A 16084-nucleotide genomic window follows, 5' to 3' on the forward strand; every position below is an offset into this window, starting at 1 on the left:
TTCTGCCATCAAGGAAGATAGTTTGAAGGCATCACATTCCACCTCAGGAGTCGAGCCCTGGCAGGGAAGTCCAAATTTGGGCAGCCAATCCGGGCAGGCCTGCTTGAATATCCCCCGCGCCCATTGGCCAGAGTGAGAGGGGTCTTGGCATCAGTCCGGCTGATTGGTCAGAAGGCTTCGCCCAGACGTGTTCCAGCTTCCTACCGTCCCCCCTCAGCTTGGGTGATGATTTCGGGGGAGTTCGGAGAGAAAATAGCTGCGATATATCAATATCAACGGACGTACTGACTGGAATTAAGGGAGTCACGGTGTCACTCGTGCTCCCGGGGACACTCGCTCGCGCCACAGGAAGGGATAACGGTCTGCACACCGGGCTTCCTCTCGGTACGTTCCCATTGCTTTTGTTGTTGGAATGGTTGATAGTTTAAGGCACACTCACGCGCGCACGCGCGCACGCACGCACGCACACATATCCTTTCCTTCCTTCCCTTGTTGTACTGTATGAGATGACTGGACCGCATAGTTGAGCGAGTGTGTCAAGAAGTACTTTTTGTCGTAGCGTTTATTTGCGTTGAGTTTCAACACATGAACGCAAATGAGCTTTTAGGCTGTTTCAGGACACAGCGCCCGAGTCTCCACAGTTACTTCTAGATTATTTGGTTTTAAACCTCCGTAAAAGTATTTTGACTGCACCTTACTGTGTCATTGGCGAGCAATAGATATTACAGGTTTCACAGTTGTGAAGTATTGGCCGGCACTGGTAAACTGAGGACTTTGTCATTGGCCCCAAGTTTTCATGCATCGTGTTTGCGGTGTGTAACGTCTGGGAACCCTGTGATATTGAATCGGTTGGCTAGGGAGGGTCCGCATCCTGCTCATTTCGAGGGATATTGAATATCAGTGTTGCTGGTTACTTGGAAGCTTGTGAAGAGATTAAGACTCATTCACTCAACATTGACTGACATACAGTCGATTCACTTGTTTCAGACCTGCTGTATGTGGATGACTGAATTAAGCAACTGTAAAAGGGCCCATCTTCCCTTCAGATTATTTAAAAGTGGAACCCACTTAAACGCTGTCCAAGCGGTCAATAAAAGCAATAGGAGTGTATTTTACGTTTGTTTTTAATTATCATGGTGACAACAAACAGCATTTTTATCATCTCAATCTGGTGGATGAGTGAATATTTTTGTGAAGTAATTTTGATTGCTTATTATTGAAGATGAAGATCGAGGCCATGACCAGACGGACTGTAACTGTAAAGTTCAATCCATTAGTTTACTGAAGATTTTGACCTGATACGCAGAGTGGGTACGTGTCACATGTGAACCAATACCTGCTACTTGGGAGTTGGTATCTGTACTCATCACTATTAGTACTACTAAATGTGAATTGGTTTAATAATAAAACCACATTCTTTTTAAATAAACATTACTTTCTCATTATATGAAGGTCAACTAGTATATCACACCCGACTGGTTGTATTATTTCATCACAGGATCGCAGTTGTTTCACAAATTTCCTCAACATTGAATCCTTAACTACCACGATGCTTTGTTTTTTTTCTAAACTAATGCACAAATGAGACCAAGCTCCATTTCTTTCACCACAAATGCTATCGTGGCGCTGTGACAGACTGTCTCCTTGACTTTTGTAAACAGTGTCACTGTTGCAGGCCTCACTTTAACTTTAGGGCGGGTCGACCATGGGTCTGGCCGAACTGTAAAAGAAAATGTGGACTTACATTACCATTGCAAAGTACGATGAATTAATAGGAGTTAAATCTTGACCCTGTTTTTTTTTTTCCGTCGGACGCCCTAAATTTCGATCAAGAAAAGGGTGTTTCTCCGTAATTTTGCTGTATTTCATAGAAATACGTAGATTCACATGACATTGAGCTGTTGCTTTGCGATTGTGTGTGCCATATTTGTTTTCTTGTGAAATCTCACGGTTATACACATCTCACATTTGATTGGACGACGCGTGCCCATGTGTTTGTAAAAAGAAGTTTTGCTACTTATTGCTGACATGCTTGTAATACATGCTGTGGAAAGGACAAGCACTGTGGCTACTGAAGTCATTATGCTCTATTGCGTGCAATAGTATGTTCCGGTCCGGCTTGGAAAATTGTCTAACTTTCACTCCCTCTCAGTCAGAAGGTTGCGTTCAAGTACCAAAACATGGAACCGTTTGATTTCGGGTGAATCGGTACAGACAAAATTCTGTAAGACGCTGTACCATCCCTAACAGAGACTCCATCTGTTAGCATTGCTGCCTGTTATAAAGCAGGGTGGGCCTCTTGCTGTTTATTGTCATCACAAAAGGAAGTCTCCTGCAGTGGTCATGTAGCAGTGGTTTGACTGATAACTCAGATTGTAAAGTAAGAAAGCAAGGTACGCCGTTGAGCTGCAGTGGATCAGATCATTAAACACCCGAGGAGGTCAGGTGTTTTCTCAGCCCATGATATTCTGCCTGATGACTCACAGCAGTCCAAGTAACCGTTGGTTGTTTAAAACAGGGCGGTCTGCAACCAGATGCTTACATTTTCCAGCCAGGTTTGGAGACAACAGGGGTATATTTCTGGCCTACTCACTCATGTGCGACTAAGTAAATTTCAGGCAGTGCACGAGGAAATTCCACACCCTCTCGCGCATGTCCAGTCTGCTGTGCTGTGGTGGGACACAGACCTGTCAGTCAATGGCGCTGTGTGGCAGATGCAAACATGCTTTTTGATGAATGGTGGCTGGGAGACGTGGAATATGGATTGTAGCAAACCTGCAAATACGAGTGTTGCTGCACAAAATTAGTCACTGGCTTTCACACTGTAGTAGTTCTAGGTTTATTCACTGGACAAACTAGAACATGCCAATGCTGCAAAGTGATGAATGAGAAACTACTAAATACTGAGCTATATGTTTCAGTTGACTGGAATAACTGTGATTATGACATCGCATTGACGTAGGAAAATACTAATGACTCCATTGTGTGAGTGTAAGGTCTTCTCCGGACTGACTTTTTATTTTGAACTTTTAGACAAACCCACAAAATACTGAACGACACTGTATTTAAAACATTACAACTACAAGCGAAATGAATAGAAATAAACAGTACAAGAGTGCTTAATATAAAATAAAAGATTCCCATTCAATTATCAATGAAGTGATCAAACCCACAATGTAAACTTCACTGTTGCTTTATAACCTGACAGACTGCTCCTCTTTTCATCCAGTACATGTCCTGGGAATGAGGATCTGGGCTCTGGGTCTGCTATGAGCTGCTCAAAGCTCCGGTCTTCCACAACAGAACACAGCTCCTCATCCAAAACATAAACTCCATTAGCATTGGTTTCACCTGTAGTTCACTCCGGTTAGCTTTTGCTCAGTTAGCATCTTGGTAGTGCGCATATTCGGTGTGGTGATGTGTGTCATCAAATTCATGGTGCCAAAGGATTTTGGTGTTTTAACTCAGTGGCTGACTTTCTGTGTGCACATATTGCGAATGGCAGTTTGGTTTTCACTTTCCTGGAGGGAGAAAACGCGATCTATCGTGGCTGGCGAACGCCAATGTCTGAAGTTCTCGCAGGTCTCTGAAGTGTACTAGAAGTGTGATTTTACGATTTGATGCTGTGATGTAAAATTTATAAGAGCAATGATATCATTCATCATATATGAATAAAAGTGCCATCTTATTTTTTTATAAAAGTCCTCGGCCAATCATGATGATGCCATAAATGCCCATATCGGCACCGATAAATGGGCCAGCTGATCCGTTGGTGCAGCCCTAATTCAAATATAATTTTCCAATGATCAATGGTGCTAGAAAAGATACGTCTTGAAGGGGCTTGATTTTCACTTCAGAAAGGTTCAAATCCCAAGATGGACCTCTACATCTGCGCAGATGAGTTATCTAACGTGTCATCAAACTTTGATCAGTTCCGGGTGATGAACGCACATTCCTTAAACCTTCTTGTTTTCTGATCAAACTGTGACCAGAACACACGTCACTTTAGACCTTCTTGTTATTACGATCTGAACTGAACCTTTTGTGCACTACATTATATTTATTGTCAAAAGACTGAATTCATGGGAGCTTGTACCTCTACATGACACACCTTGCTGCTGCCTGACAAATGTTGAATGAAAATTGTTTGGTGAGATGTAAATATCAGAGCCACACACTTTTATCTCCTGACTGATACAACAATTCAACAACAACAGCTAATTCAACAATGATGCTGATGTTTTTACACTCATGTCATGTCAAAATCTTTTGCTATTTTCTACATACCCTCAGAGTGCGCATATCGCAGCAGTTAAGGTATCTAGTTGCTGAGCGCTCCTGATGCTAGCTCAGTATGTGAGAGGAGTGGGCGCTCATGTCAAACACTCCTGCTACAGCTGTTCATGCCTGGTGTTTACAAATGGTTCGGTGCACCTGACAGAAAATGATGACAGATTACACAGTTTCTGTTGCTGAGTAAACGGTGCTTAAGTGTGTATTATGCAACACATTCTCACTCAAAGAATCGTGAGTATCAGTCAACAGCAATTTTGTCACTTGGTTGCAAAATGTAATATTTGATCAGCTGCTGTGTGTTCGTTGCCTCAAGGGTTTGACTTTCCCTCCCCACTGTGTTTCTTCTGTATCTGGTCATTCTTCCTAGCTGTCACCCACCATTCCAGTGGGAGGTTTCAGCCTCAAACCTTGGCAGCTTTTGTCACGAGGGCTTGCACCACATGCTTAGGTGGCCTTTTCACATTAGATATTACAGTGTTTTTAGTACACCCCAGGCAGTTTGAGCACTGAAGAAAGAACTCACTCCCTAGATGGCCAGGTTATTACCTCATCAAGTGGTACTGTTACTGATATGTGTGTGTGGTCTTGGTCGATTGCCAGTGAGCTCTGATGTGAACGATGTCCGTAAAGAAGTGTGGCAGCAGTCATTGCGTGCGAATATTTTCTTAGTCTAATTGTCAAGTCTGTACATTCATTTCTTCTACATGTACACAATCATGGCAGCCTAAATGAGAGCTGCCACCTCTTCAGAAAAATTGTCTCTTTTTAAAGATCTCACATGCTCAATCTAGAGGTTGTTTTGGGGCCATTTTTCATTTATCGGTCCACATCACTATCGGCCTCCATCAGATCGTCCCCGCTGATAGTTGTCCAATTGCGCCCTCTTGTGTTTAGAAGATAGCCTGCCGCTCTTCCCAGCCTTTGGTAAAGAGTAAGTGAAATTCACTGCCATTTTTAATGCCTTCGATTTTTAGATTAAATTAGATTAGATGCCCACAGATTTTGCCATGATAAAGATACCATACAAAACTTACAATTTAGCCTTATGTGGTTTGGTCGGACATGTTTAACTGTGGTAACTGTTTTTTTTTCTCTCAAATGTTTTTGTGAATTCATGTTTTCATCAGTGATTCATTTCTACTTGTCTCCCTCTACAGTATATGTTGGTTAGGCCACTGATTATTACTTTTATTTACTACTATTATTACATGTACAGCAATAAAACCATTCTGTGTAACAGTCTCTTTTCTCATGGAAGGTTTGCAAACAAATAAATATGTTTCCACAATGTAATTCTCTTAATACCAAAGCCACATCTGACAAATATCAGCCCAGAACATCGGCCTAATATTGGTTATATATTTTCCAAAGCCTACAGATATTTACATGAGCCCTAAAAAGTATATTGGTTGTATTAAACTTATTTAAACAAAATGGAAACATTGAAAGAATCCTATCTGCTTTCTTGTTTCTCCATTGCTTCTTGACTGACTGCGTTCCTTTCAGTTTTTTTTTTTAGGAGGTGGGGGGAATGGGAGGTGGGTCTGCCACAGTTTCATAAAAATCCTGATGGAAACCCTGACATTTATGTCTGAAATCATTGATCTCCTTTGGGAGAAATGAAAAACTGAGAGAGGAGCAGTATAAAACAACCACGGTGTACTTTGTGCTGATAATGTCAGTTTATTTTGAAAAGAATAATATCACCATATACTCATGGCCTAATGGCTGGTTCAGAAACAGGGACACCATGTTTAGATCAGTGGGATTTAAATGACCATTTACTGCACTTGGACCATTTGTATGTTGAATACTTGCATGGTCGGACCACTGCTTCTAAACTGTGTTCATATTCTGAGTTAAACTGGTTTCTCTCCTGTTTCCTCTCTAGGCACTGTCTATCTCCTGTCTGGTCTTCACTTGTGCAGCATGAACCACAACCCCAGCTCTCACCTGTCGGAGGTGGGCAAGTCCGGCTCAGGTAGCCTCCTGTGCAGCATGGGCCTGGGGCCAGACAGGAAGATCTGCTCTCCAGACAGTCTCACTTATGCTCCCAGTCCAACTGGAGATACCCCGAGCCCAAGTCCACCTCTGTTGCTGTCACCTGGTATTGGAGGTTTTGGATTGGGATCCCTGGGGGTCATGGGTGAGGGTGCAGGGGCTGACTGGGAGAGCAGGGAGGAGCTCAGGCTCAGGGAACTGGAGGAAGCCCGAGCCAGAGCCACGCAGATGGAGAAGACCATGAGGTGGTGGTCCGATTGCACTGCCAACTGGAGAGAGAAGTGGAGCAAGGTGAGCTACTGCCTCTGAAACCAATGAATCCATGTAGTGAGGTGCCTTTCACGACGCACCCCACCATGGCATCACCTGCACCTTTCAGCTTCCTTACATCGTATATGTGATGTCATGTATTTATAAAACGATTGCCAGGTTCGTGCGGAACGGAACCGTGCCCGGGATGATATCCGGCAACTGAGGCAGAGACTGGACAGCCTGACCAAGGAGCTCAGCAGTGTTCGTAGAGAACGACAAGAACTAGCTTCAGAGAACGAGATGCTACGACAGGAGGCGCTGCTTCTCCGTGGTGAAACTGCAGCTCTTCCTGCAGCCACGACGTCTTCCTCCTCCTCCTCACCTTCACATGTGCCTTGTGCTGCACCTTCCTCACCCTCTCCACCCGTGGTGTGCTGTTCTCCGGCCTCTTCCTCAGATGTCCACTCAAACCCTGCAGAGGAGAGACGGCATGGATCTCCAGAACCTGAAAGGGACATGGACTTTGATGTAGAAAAGACAGTTCAGCACAAGGTGAGTTGGGAAGCTGTAGTCACTCACGCTGCTGCAGGGTCGTCCCTTCCACTGTTCACATTCTGTTTCCAACTTTAAGGTTGAGATGGAAGATGCTCTGTTTTTAAGCTATTAGTATTTTAATTTAGTTTTCACTGTCAGAGTAGATACTAAAATGACGGATGAAATAAACAAACCCTTCAAGTGCATACTGTACATAGTCAGACCACCCTGACTGTGGGCTCCTCCATCATTGTCTTTCATTTAAATAAATGAAAAGATCTTGTTAAAACTGAAATAAAAATAGATCTTGTTCCTACATAAGATGCAGTGGTCTATAAGCCGCGGGTGCAGTGGTGTCGTCTGCACCGTAGAAAGGCTTAAAATGCATGATGATCACTTCTAAACTAGTTTGGAAAACGGGCTCCAGCATGGAGACTGACTCATGAAACAAACTGGCCAATGTTCTGAACTGGAATCATCAACTCCTCACATCTTTTATTGACATTAAAGCGCTCAAAATGTGTCCCAAGTTCCGACACCACAGCCGGTCTCAGCTGCTGTTTCTCGTCTCCGCTCCTCCAGGAGATCTGCTCTGTGGGCGGAGCTGCGGACACACGGGTGAAAACAGCGCATTTTGAGCGCTTTAAGGTCAATAAAACGTCTGTGATGTCATGGGTTTGATGTGACCAGGCTCAATATTTTGGCAGCTGAGCCTGCATGTTATAGTAGGTTCAACTTCTGACCAATCTGAACTGGTGGGGGGGGAACTTAGCCAAGATAGGGCCCATTTAGGAGAAACAAATATGGCTGTCGTGATGAATGTTCAGTTGTCCTGTCTGGAATTAATGCAGAGAATAAGTCAAGCAAAATGTGAAAGAAAATTTGATTTGGCGATTTCTGTGAAAAAGATACTGAGATGATACTTCACTACTGAGATGATACTTTGTGCAATATACATATTGAATTTGTGGTAATGTTGTCACTATGTGAGGCTCCCTCGGGTAGGCTAGAGGTTATTTAGGAATGTTGTTCAGAACTATTGAAAATCGGGGCAACTCTGTAACTCGGCTACATCTAATGGCAGCATCCTGTCATTACGTCGAACACTGCCCATAGTGAAGAGTGAAGATTAGACTCCATCATTTAGTGTCGGGCAAAGTTCAGACGAAACACTTCAAATGTTCAAGTAAGTAAGATTGGCTGCTATAACAATAATAACTAGGGATGCTCCGATTGATCGGTCACCGATCGTGATCGGCTGATATCAGCGTGATCAGTGAATGTTGATCACTACCAGTCACTGCCGATTACAACAACCGATCTCGTGTGACAGCCGGCGCTCTGATGAGCCCCGCTGGTTGTGACCCGTTCGCTCCTCCCTACATGCTGCTCACTAAGCAGCAGCATGTCTGCTGTGGAGCTTCTTTCAATCTGTCATGTAAAGTTAACATCCTGCCATTTAAACACGCCATTTAAAGCTCAGCACTTGACAGAGCATGGAGAGTTTTCTGGGCTCATGAAAGTGAGCCCGCTGGTTCCTCAGCAGCAGGCTGTTAGCGCAGCTGATGCTTTGCAACACCCGCCGGTCCGAGTGTGACATTCGGAATGATAAGAAATAATTATTAATTTCACCGAGCCAGATGAGCAGCCTTTTCTCTGGTGTCGGAAAACGACCGGAGTCAGGTGCAGTGTTTGTTAGCCACCTGAATCTCAAACTTTTGAAAACAACATAAATGCTGTGCACTCTGTCTCTGAGTCCTGTGTTTTTCAGTTGTCCTTTAGACAGAATAGGTTTTTTTAATTAAAACATGTCTGAATTAATGATTTAATGGTTCATGTTTTCACATCATGTACACATCATTTGGATTACAAATTCACTGTCAATCCATGTGATCGGGGGTGATCGGCACTCTGGCTGATCAGCAGAAACCCTGCTCGGAGCATCCCTAATAATAACAACCATAACATAATACACTACATTTTGTGGATCTAAATCTGCAATGAAGACACAAGCCAAAATTTGAATGTTAAGTCATACTCAGAAGATACACACTGTTTGGATCTGTAGTGGCAGTTGGTGGCCTGCTAACTTCATCCATGAGGATCCCCTCCCCTCCCCTCCCCTCTCCACTCCTCCTCTGTAAGATTTCCAGCGCTGCTACTGCCCACTGCAAATAACCCACTGCAACAATGTTTCCAGTTTCCTCAGGAGGGAAAGTGAAATAATGGTGCTCAGTCGCTGTATTCAGAAGGGCGCTGCAGTGTGGAGCGGACACAGAGTTGGTTGACGTCTCACCAAAGTTTACTTTCACTGGTGTTGTCAGCCTGTTTCACACGTTCCTTTCCATGTCACAGTTTTTTTTTTCCCTCTGGCAGGACAGGGAGGCAGACTCTGTCTGTCAGTGGTCTGTCGTCGACGCTCAGACTGGCAGCAGTAGCCTAAACCCGAGCAAGTCACACTCATCATCAGGTCTGATCTGGCAGGTGCGGAGCAGGCCGCTTCTGGACGACATGAACTCAGTAGAAGAAGATTCGGGTAAACTCAACGCCCTGCAGCTGCGCTTGGATGAGTCCCAGAAGGTTCTGCTGAAGGAGAGAGAGTAAGAACTCCTGACTAGTTGGGCCTTGAAGTGACATTTTATTTGTATGATTCAGTAGTTCTCTACCTCTTCTCTCCATCCTGGCGGGAAATGACGTAATTTATTGCTTGTTTCAACCAGAAATGGAAGTCATATTTTAAGATACACATCCAAAATATTTCAAGCATTCTAACTATGGTCCCATAGAAACAAATATGTATGCAAATATTATGATATATAAGGGAAGAAAACTGACACGCCCTCAGTCTAATTTAGTGACTTGTGTACTGTTCCTCATGTCTACCTCACATGGCCGCGGTGTAAAGTTGTTATGCATTATGTTCCGTCCAGGGACAAGCTGGCTCTGACCAAGAGCATCGAGAGGCTGGAATCTGATATCAGTCAGAGGAAGCTGAAGTACGAGGAGCTCAGCAAGAGCAAGCAAGAAGTCCTCAAGCAGGTGAGATGATGAGGCCATTTTGTTTCCTTAGATATGGTTGTGATCGTGTGTCATGTTTTGGAATTGGAATTCCAGTCACATTCTATCAAAATGTTGCGTCAACTGTATAATGCTACTTATATTTCTTTGCTTTAGTTCAGTGCTTCTCAATTGTTTTCTGTTGCCCCCCCCTCATGTCGACTATTTTGAATGGCATTCGATGTTACTTGTATTTGAGAAGGACTGCCTTAGTTGCTGAAATGTCCTAAAATTCTGGAATGAGACAGAGCAATATGCAAGTCCTTTCATATTCCTCTTTGAGTTGTCGTGACCGTTTAAGTCCCGCTGACTTATCGCAACACTTCAATGTGAAAGACAAGAACTGTGGTGAAAATTATTGTTATTATTATTGTGCTCATGATCGGTAGATGAGGTTTCATGAAACAGTGTGCTGAATTCTAGAGGCCACCAGATGGCGCTGTCTGCTGTAAAATGTTTGGGCTTGAACGACTGATTCAATGAAACCCCACATCATTTCTATACCAAAAGCGCCATCTAGTGGCGTCTTAAAATGAGGAAACCCTGCAATACTGTGTGGTGACACCTCATCTACCCACCACTATTGTTAGCCATGTGAATAAGACCTTAAACTGTTCTGGCAGAGCAAGAGCAGGTTGAATGAATTCAATACAGAATAGATACAAACACGTGTAAATAGTGAGCAGGTTTCATCAAATAAGTAGTTAGTCGTGCTGCCACTTGAACAAAGGATCCGATAACTTCTATTGATGACAGCTTTTTAGATCCTCATGCACGACCTTTCTTCAGACGAGACATGCCAAGCTTTAAACGTCCAGGTTCGTAGCTGGCATCTGACACATTGAACCTCCCTGGCTGAGGCTTTCTGACCTGCAGGCACAGTGCAGTTCTGACCTCTCCACCTTTGTCCCTGTGTGCCTCCCTCACCCAGCTTAACCTGCTGAAGGAAATGCACCAGGACGAACTGGGTCGCATGTCGGACGACCTGGAGAATGAACTGGGAGCTCGCACCAGCATGGACAAGAAACTGGCTGAGCTCCGGGCCGAGGTGATAAGACTGACTTGAGACTGGAGTTGAGTTTTGTGTGAAGAGTCTGAATGTGGGCTAAAATGGTTCATGTCTGTGGTCGGCTGTTGTCTCCTACATTAATAACAGGTTACACTTTAGATTAGGGAACATATATTCCCATTAATAAACTACTTATTCACTTGTGTCTGAGCAACATATTAACCTGTAATGAATCATAATACAGTACAGTTTATCACTGCTGTTTAACCCTGGATTGGTCAGTGAACGTTCCCTCTAAACGGCACCATACATCCTGATTATTAACATTGAATAAGCAAGTAGCACTTCTTCCCCATTCTAGAGTCTAACGCACGATATTATTCCCCTTTTTTTAAGTGTCATCTTGCCACCGTAATGACGTGTTTTTGAGTGATGATGTGATCACTGACGTGCTTGTCTTGGTGTGTGTTTGCGTCCGTGTCAGATGGAGCGGCTGCAGGTGGAGAACGCTGCGGAGTGGGGCCGCAGGGAACGGCTGGAGACGGAGAAGCTGGCTCTGGAGCGAGACAACAAGAAGCTGAAGGCTCAGACTGAAGACCTGGAGGAGCAGCTGGCCAAGAAGCGCAGACAGGCCACCTCAGCCTTGGACACTGACCTCAAAGCTATCCAGGCTGAGCTCTTTGACAAGAACAAGGTGAGGACAGACAGACAGACGGACGGATGAATGCGACCAACTTGTTGATTGATATTTCAATATCGCTTTTTAGTTTTGACTTTTGACACCATCTGTGAATTTTAGATTAAAAAGTGTTGCCCGTTCTACATTTACCTCAGGAGTTTGGAAGATAGTACTGATGGGTCGAGGAGGTATAATGAAACAGTGTCCTAATTTTCAGAGGCCACTAGATGGCGCTCTTGGTTTAGAGATGATGTGAGGTGTCATTGAACGAGTTGTTCAAGTCCAAACAGCAGACAGCACCATGTGGTGGCCTCTGGAAATCAGGACACTGTTTCATGAAACCTCACCTTCCCAAAGTGGATAGATGTCCCAAATTAGCTGGGGTCAGAAAAACCTGTACTCCCATTTCACACTACCCCCTCACAGCTGCATTACACTTTATTATGAATAAAAAGTAATGTATATTCATGCCAATAATTATTCTAATTATGCAGCGCTGGTATTGTGATCTGTGGTGAGAGCAGGGAGCAAGTGGAAGATCAGCTAGAGAGGTGGAGGTTTGTCTTAGAAAGGAGAGGAATGAAGGTTAGCTGCAGTAAGAGGGAATCCATGTGTGTGAATGAGAGGGAGCCAAGTGGACAGGTGAAGTTACAGGATGCAGAGATAAAGAAGGTGGAGGGTTTGAAGTACTGAGGCTCAACTGTCCAGGGAGAGTGTGAGAGAGAGGTGAAGAAGCGGCTGCAGACAGGATGGAATCATTGGAGAAAAGTGTCAGGTGTGATGTGTGACAAAAGGCTGTCGGCAAGGATGAAAGGGAAAGTGTCCAAAAAGGTGGTGAGGCCAGCAATGTTGGATGGTTTGGAAACAGTGGCACTGAGGAAAAGACAGGAGGAGAGATGAAGATGCTGAGCTTCTCTCTGGGAGTGAGCAGGATGATGATAGGATCAGAGGGACAGCACATGTGCTCAGGTGTTTAGGAGACCAAGTCAGAGAGGCTAGATGGAGATGGTTTGGACATGTACAGAGGAGAGAGAGAGAGCCAGTACATTGGTAGATGAAGATGTTGAGGTTGGAACTGCCAGGCAGAAGGTGGAGAGGAAGGCCAAAGAGGAGATTGATGGAGGTGGTGAAGGAGGACATGAGGTTTGGAGGTTTGAGAGAAGAGGAAGCAGAGGACAGGGGGAGATGGAGGAAGATGGTCTGCCGTGACCCCTGAATGGAGAAGCTGGTAAGAGAAAGAAGATGCAGCGCTGGTATTTGTGCTTTGCACGTCAGCAACAGACACTGACTGGATAAGTTCCTAAACTTACACGAAAAGTAGACTGTTGTGGGACAATAAATGACTCCCCACGGAAAACGCATTGACTCTAGTATATTTGTACATACATAGAAATTATTCGGCAGATGGTTGAAAAAAAAAAGTGTTGCGTGGCAAGCGTGCCACCGTCCAGCGGGGTGAGCCTGCTTCTCCTGAACTCACAAGTCGATGTGTTTGGACCTCAGGAGCTTGCTGACCTTCGTCATGTCCACGCCAAGCTGAAGAAGCAGCATCAGGAAAAGACTGCCGAGCTGCTTCATGCCAACCGCAGGGTGGAGAGTCACGAGGCGGAAGTCAAGAAGCTGCGTCTGCGAGTGGACGAGCTGAAAAAAGAACTGGGACAAGCAGAGGATGAGGTTTGTGTCTGTGGCCTACTTTATTAGCTCTGTGCACCTGCATTCACACCTGTCAATGTGTGTGCTATTGTCTTCAGCTGGACGAGTCCCATAACCAGACTCGGAAGTTGCAGCGGTCTTTGGATGAGCAGGTGGAGCAAGCAGAAAACCTGCAGGTGCAATTGGAACACTTGCAGTCCAGGTAGGACTTGTGTGTTCATGTATGTCCATTCATCAGAGGCTATTACTGTTGTGGATATACAGGTTTCATGTTTAGTGAAACAGTTTTTTGAAGTGTCATTTATGATGAAAAATTCAACAAAAACTGTGTGACGCAACGTCATCAGTAGGGGGCACTAGCCACGTTTGTTTCAGCCGGACGCCTTGGCGCTGCCTTCAAGTGGCCTACGGTAGACATGACACGCCATGAAAGTGCAGCTGTGTGCGCCACCTAGTGGTGGACAGGTCTGGCTCAGTAGCTCCCTGGGGCACCTGAAGGTTTCTGTGAGTGGTGACCATGTTTATAGCTGCAAACTTGAAGTACGACTCAGGATAAGGCAGGACTCATGAAGAAAGAAAGGCCTAGTGCGTCAAGATGATGTAAACATGTTTAAGGAATGGACAGGTCAGAGTTCTGTCATTTCCTTTCCTTTGTCATCGTCATTTGCGGACTCATTACTCATTCTCATCGCTGGAAAAGAGGACGCCTGGTGACTTGAATAATAATAATGTCACTGTAGTGTTGCAAGGGCTGTATAAGTACCGTAATGTCCAGACTATAAGCCACTACTTTTCTCTCACGGTTTGAACCCTACAGCTTATTCAGCAACATGGCTAATGTGTGGATTTTTACAGGCTAAAGAGCATCATGCTGCCAAAATGTTGAGCCTCCTCACATCAAACCCATGACATCACAGGCGTTTTATTGACCTTAAAGCGCTCAAAATGCCCTGTTTTCGCCTGCGTGCCCGCTGCTCTGCCCACAGAGCAGATCTCCTGGAGGAGCGGAGACGAGAAGCAGCAGCTGAGACCGGCTGTGGTGTCGGAACTTGGGACACATTTTGAGCGCTTTAATGTCAATAACAGATGTGAGGAGTTGATGATTCCAGTTCAGAACATTGGCCAGTTTGTTTCATGAGTCAGTCTCCATGCTGGAGCCCGTTTTCCAAACTAGTTTAGAACTGATCCTCATGCATTTTCTGTGCAGACGGCACATATAGACCGCTGCGGCTCATGTAGAAACAAGATCTGTTTTCCTTCTTAAATTTAGTGGGTGTGGTCAGTATTCCGCTGCACTCTATAGTCCGGGATTAACAGCACATTAGGGATGGACCCTCTCATCACTGATAGAGAATGATAAACTTAGCGACAACAGGCCAGTGAATCTTGATTCCTGCTGGGAAGCCCTCACCGTTGGCCAGGATCATGGCCGTCTCATGTAGAAGGAGCTGATGTGATTTTGGCCACTAGGAAGCCCTGAGGACTCATCCCATGTGTGTGTTCTTGTCAGACTTCGGCGACAGCATCAAAGCCCTGGTCTTTTTGGGAAGATGAGATCCGCTCGGTTCAGTCCAGAGAATCCCGACAGTCCCACCAGTGACATGGATGACGAGCAGAAAGAACTCCAGTTGCAGATCACCTGATACACTTGAGGACGCTCTTTTGTACACTTTGGTTGGCTGTGGACAGAAAAACCAAATATCTTGGACTTCAAAAGAAAAACTAAAGCTTTTATTGAAAACAGTTGGAGCAGTGCCAGTATTCGAGAATATTTTTCGTGATTTTAAAGACTCTGGCAGACAAGTTCAAGTTCATCTTGGAAGTCGTCTCCTCCCTTGAATAACAGACAATCGGAAGCTCTGAAACTGGCTCCACGCTGACTGTAATGTCTGGTATGAAATTTCATGATTGAACAGAAATTCAACGATGAGTGGAATGGAAAACAACAGATTCACCCAACAAGCTAAGTAGCTGTCTCACTGCCAGCAGGTGTGTGGGGGCGTCGCCCCCAGCAAGTGTTTCTTGAATGAATTGTCATTTATCTCGTATGACATCATAGTGTCGCCCTGTCATCCATTACTTTAATGTTGTTTGACTGTTTATGCTGTTGTTCTACTTTTTGAAAGATATGTATCTCAGTAGTTTTTGTACCATCACAATAAAAGTTATTTACATAAATAAACAATGGTTTCTGCCTTGTCTTTTACACCAATTTATATATATATATATATATATATATATATACAGTGGTACCTCAGTTCTCGACCACAATCCGTTCCAGACGGCCGCTCGAGAAACGTTTTGTTCGAAATCTGAATCGATTTTTCCCATTACAATGAATGGAAAAAGAAATAATGCGTTCCAAGCCTTAAAAAAAAAAGAGTGTCTGCTGCAGGTGCGCTGTTCCTCTATGTGTGTGGCCGCTGCATGTGGGAGGGGTTGCCGAGTGAGTGACGTCTCTCCAGAAGTGAAGAGGTGCCCGGTGCGTGTCCAGCTCTGAATGTGCGCTTCTGTGCAGTTTGGCTGTGACAAAGTCATAAACCAAGTCACGCTCTGTCCCAGACTGGCCTCATCCCTGTCCCAGCTCCAGCCCACAACAGGAC

The 16084-nt window shown here is 44.7% G+C and overlaps 1 protein-coding gene across 2 annotated transcripts; it reads left to right on the forward strand.

The window, feature by feature from the left end:
* The first annotated feature begins 192 nt into the window (after positions 1–192).
* ccdc102a (coiled-coil domain containing 102A) lies at positions 193–15666 on the forward strand. 2 transcript variants are annotated; one of them, XM_053876490.1, is made up of 10 exons: positions 193–384; positions 6188–6588; positions 6727–7101; positions 9460–9683; positions 10014–10122; positions 11072–11188; positions 11634–11843; positions 13332–13502; positions 13580–13683; positions 14992–15666. In XM_053876490.1, the coding sequence occupies exons 2-10, from the start codon at positions 6226–6228 to the stop codon at positions 15122–15124; spliced, it is 1806 nt and encodes a 601-aa protein (XP_053732465.1). In that variant the 5' UTR covers positions 193–384; positions 6188–6225; the 3' UTR covers positions 15125–15666. The 2 variants fall into 2 exon arrangements, with proteins under 2 accessions (XP_053732465.1, XP_053732475.1); XM_053876500.1 differs by having other exon boundaries at positions 9568–9683.
* Positions 15667–16084: the final 418 nt, after the last annotated feature.

The sequence above is a fragment of the Synchiropus splendidus genome, chromosome 1 (assembly GCF_027744825.2).
Source record: "Synchiropus splendidus isolate RoL2022-P1 chromosome 1, RoL_Sspl_1.0, whole genome shotgun sequence".
Lineage (NCBI taxonomy): Eukaryota > Metazoa > Chordata > Actinopteri > Syngnathiformes > Callionymidae > Synchiropus > Synchiropus splendidus.